This window comes from Labeo rohita, chromosome 14 (assembly GCF_022985175.1).
Source record: "Labeo rohita strain BAU-BD-2019 chromosome 14, IGBB_LRoh.1.0, whole genome shotgun sequence".
NCBI classification, from domain to species: Eukaryota; Metazoa; Chordata; class Actinopteri; order Cypriniformes; family Cyprinidae; genus Labeo; species Labeo rohita.
Genome location: NC_066882.1, coordinates 32,305,508 through 32,312,719, shown reverse-complemented (window position 1 = coordinate 32,312,719; position 7,212 = coordinate 32,305,508). Strand labels below are relative to the sequence as shown.

The 7,212-nt window shown below is 36.3% G+C and overlaps 1 protein-coding gene across 2 annotated transcripts; it reads left to right on the top strand.

Moving 5' to 3' along the window:
- Positions 1 to 197: 197 nt before the first annotated feature.
- On the top strand, positions 198 to 7,174 carry hdac3 (histone deacetylase 3). Of its 2 annotated transcripts, XM_051127962.1 has the most exons (15): positions 198 to 385; positions 1,054 to 1,136; positions 1,223 to 1,365; positions 1,504 to 1,585; positions 1,795 to 1,845; positions 1,933 to 1,994; positions 2,156 to 2,289; positions 2,494 to 2,574; positions 3,240 to 3,313; positions 3,384 to 3,448; positions 3,536 to 3,625; positions 5,083 to 5,141; positions 5,318 to 5,397; positions 5,878 to 6,035; positions 6,987 to 7,174. In XM_051127962.1, exons 1-15 carry the CDS (start codon positions 331 to 333, stop codon positions 7,054 to 7,056), a joined length of 1,287 nt encoding a protein of 428 aa, XP_050983919.1. In that variant the 5' UTR covers positions 198 to 330; the 3' UTR covers positions 7,057 to 7,174. The 2 variants fall into 2 exon arrangements, with proteins under 2 accessions (XP_050983919.1, XP_050983918.1); XM_051127961.1 differs by lacking the exons at positions 198 to 385; positions 1,054 to 1,136; positions 1,223 to 1,365 and having other exon boundaries at positions 1,500 to 1,585; positions 1,795 to 1,852; positions 1,939 to 1,994.
- The last annotated feature ends 38 nt before the right edge of the window (positions 7,175 to 7,212 follow it).

Here is a 7,212-nt window from a genome sequence, read left to right as displayed (position 1 = left end):
TATTTAACATTATTTTAATTTACTTTATTTTATTTTACTATTTTATTTAATTTCATTGTTATTGTATTTTATTTTATGTTTTACTTTATTTATTTATTGATTTGTTTTCTTTCAAACACTGCAATTAATTTAAATGTGTGTAGTTGCTGTAGTGGTTGTCAGGTGGCGCTATGCAGCATAATCACAGCAGCAGCAACCACGAAGAAGAGGAAGTGAGTTCTTCCGGTTCTCTAATGAAGATGGCGACAGTGAGATGCAGAGAGTAAATAAATAATATAATTTTCTCTCATTGTGTCAGAAATAAACATTTTATTCAGATTCTGCGACAAAATGACGAACCGAACGGCGTATTTCTACGACCCAGACGTGGGGAACTTTCACTACGGTAAGACTGAAGTGTGTGTGTTAGCAGAAGCGGCTAATGATCAGTGAAAACACTGCAGATAATCACTGTTTACATTTACAAATGACAAACAACACGCTGTGTGTTCACTACACGTCTGTGCACTACAACAGTCAAACTAAACAAAAGTCAAAAAGAGCGGAAGTGCGTTTACTGTGCATTGAATTTAATACAAACTTATCATTTTTACTAACATGTGCGACTAATGTAGAAGTGACCGGCTTCTGACACAGACTCCATTTAAACAACCCTGTCTCTTCAAATATGTCAACATTTTCACAAGTGCTGTGTTTTTAAAAATAAGAATGTTGTTTGAGTTCATTTTGTTGTTGTTGGAGGGGAAAAAAAAATTAATTCAAGTGATTCCTGTTACAGTCTGTATATATGTGTATGTATATTCATGGAGAACTCTAGTCAGTATTTGTCCGTTAATGTTCAGATGAGCAGTACTCAGTACACAGTGTCTGGTTTTAAACCTTTTGTGTCAAGTAGGACATGTAATATATTGTTAGTAAAGAGGCACCTCATATAAGATTTAATCATTGTATGATCTTCATCACAGAGTTTGGTCAATCCTAACAGATGTCATATTTGGAGACAGAACATGATATGTGTTTTGTTTTGTTTTATTTTATTTTATTTAACTGCAGGTGCTGGACACCCAATGAAGCCTCACCGGCTGTCTCTCACTCACAGTCTTGTGCTGCATTATGGGCTCTACAAGAAGATGATGGTATGATCTGTTTGTTTAGTCCAGTCACATTTCTCTGCTGAAAAGTCATTGACCTCAGGTCCTGATGAGCGGTGCTCTCCGTGCAGGTGTTCAAACCGTACAAGGCGTCCCAGCACGACATGTGCCGCTTCCACTCGGAGGATTACATCGACTTCCTGCAGAAGGTCAGTCCAAACAACATGCAGGGCTTCACCAAGAGCCTCAACACCTTCAACGTAGGAGACGACTGGTGAGTTTCCTTACGTATTTGTAAAATCGTTCTTGTTGTCAAGGTCTTCATTAAAATACTGGCATGAGATTTTAAGGCAAGTTTCATGTGTAATTAAACAAGTTTTCTAATAACTTATCCTTTTTTTTTTGTTCTCAGTCCTGTTTTTCCGGGTCTGTTTGAGTTTTGTTCGAGATATACAGGTGCCTCCTTGCAAGGAGCGACTCAGTTAAATCACAAGGTCAGATGTTGGAAATGTTGCCTTTACATATGCTTTGTAGAAAATCTGTGAACCTGAAAATTAATTCTTGCTTCTTAAAATAAATGCATTTGATATTTAAAATGTAAGATACAGCATTTAAAAATAAGATTTGTAACTTAGTATAGGTCTTGAGCACTGAATGATTTCTGCATTGTTTTTGATCATTCATTCATTCATTCATTGCATAGATATGTGACATTGCCATAAACTGGGCTGGAGGTTTACATCATGCAAAAAAAGTTTGAGGTAAACACATTAATACATTAACAGTTCAATACAAAGATGAAGAAACAACATATATCATACATATGATATTTTTTTTCTATTTTCAGGCGTCTGGATTTTGCTACGTGAATGACATTGTCATCAGTATTCTTGAACTTTTGAAGTAAGTGAGAGATGGACAGGAAGTGACATCACCACAAATACTCATGATGCATTTTCCTAAAAATGCATCAATCAAAATTATACAGAGATGTGTGATAATATTTGGCAGGAAATGTCAGTTACAATTTACCTGTAATATTTCTGCTTATTTCTGTCTGATAGGTATCATCCGCGCGTGCTCTACATTGACATCGATATTCATCATGGTGATGGTGTACAGGAGGCCTTTTATCTCACAGACAGAGTCATGACTGTGTCCTTCCACAAATATGGGAACTACTTCTTCCCAGGAACCGGTATGTTGTTCCTGTACTGCCTGATAAAAGTCATGTATAGAGCGTCATCCATATAGATTTAGCTGTTTCTAGAGCATGCTAAAGGAAACATACATTTATGTTTTAAAAAAGGAGCGATTGAATTGTTAAATCTTCACGGACTCACAGACTACTGTTGAAACATTGTAATAACATGAAGTGTTTCTGCTGTGTGTTCGTGATAAGGTGATATGTATGAGGTGGGAGCTGAGAGCGGCCGCTACTACTGCCTAAATGTCCCGCTGCGAGACGGTATAGATGACCAGAGTGAGTTGATTTATGATCTGATATTCATATATGAGTTTTTTTTACAATTAAACTCAAATGTCTGCAAAAGCCTAGTCATTTAATTGTAATAGTTAAGCCATATAGTGCAGTTTGATTGGGTGACACATGGACAAAGATATTAGTTCAACCACAGGAGGAACTGTCAGGGTAGCTATTGCACATTATTCTCTGAACAGAACTTGCTTCGGAGGGATTTAAATATTCAGGGTTTCAGCTGGTCTTGAGAAGGTTTAAAAAAAAGTCTTGATTTGCCCTTCCACAAATTAAAACTTTAAAAAGGTCTTAAATGAGAGAAAAAAGTCTTAAATTCAAAAAAGTAATGGCATTAGATGTTGAATGCAGTGAATCTTCCTCAGTACTTTTGTTTTCCAGTGCAAATATCTAAACATCCTTAAATCAATATATTTACTTCAAATATAAACAGAAAAAAAAGTCTTAAATTTTCTCAGTCGAACAAAATTAAGTGAGTTTATGCTTAAAACATGAACAAATATCAAAACCTTTTGAATTAAGTATATATTTTTCTGAGCTCTTTGGAAGTTGTTTGTTGTTTGTTCTCTGATCAGTTTCCCTGAAAACAAGACTTATATACCGTTACTTGAGAAGCAAAATGACAGAAGGGTTGTTTGCTTTTATATTGTCAGGCTACAGACAGCTGTTTCAGCCGGTTATCAAGCAGGTGGTGGACTTCTATCAGCCCACCTGTATCGTTCTTCAGGTGAGATGACGTTCTGTCAGTCAGTGGTGTGGTGGTGGTGTTGTTGCTCATCTCTGTGGTTTGTCTGCAGTGTGGAGCAGATTCTCTGGGCTGTGATCGGTTAGGATGCTTCAATCTCAGCATACGAGGACATGGGTAAAAACAACTTTTCCTAAACTACACAGTATTTTGAAATATCAGTAAAACTCCTTTATAATCTCACTTAAACACCCTTATTTGTAGAGAGTGTGTGGAGTTTGTGAAAAGCTTCAAAATCCCGCTGCTTGTTCTGGGTGGAGGAGGATACACGGTCCGAAACGTTGCTAGATGTTGGTACGTCCATCATTTCACTGCTTTTTTTTTTTTTTTTCAGTAGAAATCTTCAAAAGATAAAAAAAAAAAAAGTTAACATAATAGTTAGAAAGTAAACTTTAAAGGAATCATATCATATATATTTTTGTTTGTTTTTTGTCGCACACCAAAATCTTTTTGCAGATATGAAATGAGTGACCGTTTCATCTAACACACAGGCTCCGGGTTTGCTGTCAAGTCCAAAAAATGTTTAACTTCCCATCCTTTAATAATAGGCTTGTTGCGAATTCCAAATAACCAAAATGAAAATTCATACACGTATTATTAGTTCTAGTTAAAACTGGATCTTGGCTTCACTTGTTACTTTTTAGCAGCACCCTGTTTAATTTGTGATACGACAAACAATATTTACAATATTTGCAGCAGTATAAATCATTTTCAACCACAGTAAGGAACAGCATCACAATATACAAAGGACCAGATTTACTAAACAGGGCAAATTAGTGTTAGAGCTCAATTCTATAAAAGCGGTGATGGTGATTTGCAGACAATGCACACAATAAAGAACACAGATGCAGCCAAATCATTATCGTAATGAACAGTGCAATCAACCAAGAGCAGCACAAATTTTAAGACATGCTTTTTTTGGGCATTAAACACCAATAATTTGACGACCACAAATGTACATCAGTTGCATTTCATGACTAATTTAAATACTCTCCTCCCATAAATTTTGAGTCTGAATGGGAAACTCCTACAAATGCGTGTTCAATAAGTCCAAGCGCAACTAACTGTGTCCATACATTTTCAGGGCTAATTCTTTAGTAAATCCTGACAGTACTATATTATTGTCAAAGGAGGGTTTGCACTAGCGCAAGCTGTCATTAAATCTGGCCCTAATTCCAACGTAAGAAAGACATCACTAATTCACATTGAAGCCATGCCCTATATTTGCCCTATATAAAGACTGCTAAAAGTGGAAAATGTCACATCGGACTGCCTATTTTTCACAATTTTTTCATAAGAGAGCCCGTCTGATCTTCATTAATGCTTTTTGAGAATGTACAAAACCAACCATCATCTAAATATCTTATGCCCACTGCATCAGACTTTACTGACTTTTTCACCTGCGGCAGCCAAACGTATTTTTATTAATACTTTTTGATAAACCGGCTGGCAATTTCAGTGGCCAAAATGTTGGTGAATCAGTAATTAATAAAATAGTTTACACTGCAGTGTACCATTGCAGCTGTTCTATTGAGACGTTAGGATTTGCATATTATCCTACGATTTATCATACTTCCTCATTATCTCACCTCTGTTGAGTCTCTGATCATGTTAATATCGGAGGTCATATGATAGGACGGGGTTTCTAAGCTGTTTCTGCTGCTTGGTTTCCATAAGTGCTACTAATGTGTGAGTGTTCACTCATATCTGTTGTCTTTCTAATATTTTCATATCACATCTTTGATTTTTAGGACATATGAAACATCTTTGCTAGTTGAGGAGTCCATTAGCGATGAACTGCCGTATAGTGGTAAGACGGTGACATGTGAAAACACCTAGAATCGTTCTGTGTCTTTGTTTTGCTGTTACATATTAATCCAGTGCTTGTGTGAATGAATCTACACTAGATTATAATTCATCAGTCTAAATGACTTTTCCTGTTGCTTTAAAACTCTTTTCTTATCTCTGTGTCTGTCCTCTGCACAGAATACTTTGAATATTTTGCTCCAGACTTCACACTTCATCCAGATGTCAGCACAAGGATAGAAAACCAGAATTCTAGACAAGTATGAGTTATTTTCCTCACATGTATTTTTTGTTTGTCTGTCTTTACATTAACAGTACATTTGTATTAACAAGTGCAGCGAGACCATATTCAAAGCCTCTCTTAAACCTGGAAATAAACTTGAGAAAAAAACTAAAAGTTTTGTATAATGTAAAATCAATTAGACATGCTTGGGATTCAGATGCAGCACAGGATGCTCTCTGGAACATCTCAAATCATGAACATGATCAGGTTTTCTTCATGTCAGCTCCAGTGCTGCTGTCACGACAGCAAAGAAGAAACAAATCAAATACTAAGACATTCTCAAATTCATGTATTTGTAAGGTAACTGAAGCATTATCATAATGTTACTCTTCTGAATGATATACAAAAGGTAAAAGTGTATTATAGGGTTTAGAACATTTGTGCATATTTCATAGTAGTTCAGTGTACCATCATCAGCAATAACTAACGCATGATGTGTTTTTGTTTTTTCCTCTAGTATTTGGAGCAGATTCGTCAAACAGTGTTTGAGAACCTGAAGATGTTGAATCACGCACCAAGCGTTCAGATCCATGACGTTCCCTCTGATTTACTGAGCTATGAGCGACCAGACGAGGCTGATCCTGATGAGAGAGGATCAGAAGAGAACTTCTCTAGGTGATTATGAGCCTCTAACACTAGTGTTTAACTGTTTGATTTCATCCTTTTTTTCAAAGAAGTCCCTTCTGCTCACCAAGACTACATTTGTTTGATTTTTGATCAAATACATGCAGCCTTGGTGAGCAGAAGAGACTTGAAGAAGAGAATCAATTTAATGCACCCTTAATGCTAAAAGTGTTAAAGGAGAAGTCCACTTCCAGAACAAAAATTCACATATAATGTACTCACCCCCTTGTCATCCAAGATGTTCATGTCTTTCTTTCTTCAGTCGTAAAGAAATTATGTTTTTTGAGAAAAACATTTTAGCTTCCAAAATGCAGTTTAAATGCGGCTTCAAACGATCACAAATGCAGTTGTAAATGAAGGGTCTTGTGTAGCATAACGATCGGTTATTTTAATAAAAATAATACAATTTATATACTGTTTAATGCCAAAGCTTGTCTTGTCTTGCTCTGCCTGGACTGTTTTGTTCCAGTTCATGACAGTTAGGGTATGTCGAAAAACTCCCATCTCATGTTCTCCCTCAACTTCAAAATCATCCTATATCATTGTTTTACAAGGGTCTAGATAAGACCCTTCTTCCTCGGCTGGGATCATTTACAACCGCATTTGTGATCGTTTGAAGCCGCATTTAAACTGTATTTTGGAAGTTCAAACTCAGGGCACCATATCAGTCCATTATATGGAGAAAAATGCAGAAATGTTTCCATCAAAAACCATAATTTCTTTACGACTGAAGAAAGAAAGACACGAACATCTTGGATGCCAAGGGGGTGAGTACATTATCTATACATTTTTGTTCTGGAAGTGGACTTCTCCTTTAATTTCTTTAAAAAAACAACTTACGTAAATCATTATTGTACTAACTACTGATACAGAAGATATCATGTCAGCTGCTTGACTGAATATTGAATGTCTTCTGACCAGCAGCTTCTGTTTTTATTCCAGACCTGAGGCGGCGAATGAGTTTTATGATGGTGACCATGATAATGATAAAGAAAGCGATGTGGAGATCTGAAGATCATCTCTTGTGTGCTGGATGTCTGACTTCAGCCATAAAGTTGTCCATTCCTTGCCATATCTATAGTACTTATGACTGTATTGTGCTGAGTGGATGAATCTTCTCTTTCTTTACATGCTCTGTGTCTGTGTAGTTTGACATGTGGAACGTTTT

Bases quoted from the DNA above. Each gene is read 5' to 3' on its own strand.
- hdac3 (XM_051127962.1), top strand. From the start codon at position 331: ATGACGAACCGAACGGCGTATTTCTACGACCCAGACGTGGGGAACTTT. The intron at 386-1,053 runs GTAAGACTGAAG...ATTTAACTGCAG, and splicing joins CGTGGGGAACTTTCACTACG to GTGCTGGACACCCAATGAAG. The intron at 1,995-2,155 runs GTAAGTGAGAGA...TCTGTCTGATAG, and splicing joins AGTATTCTTGAACTTTTGAA to GTATCATCCGCGCGTGCTCT.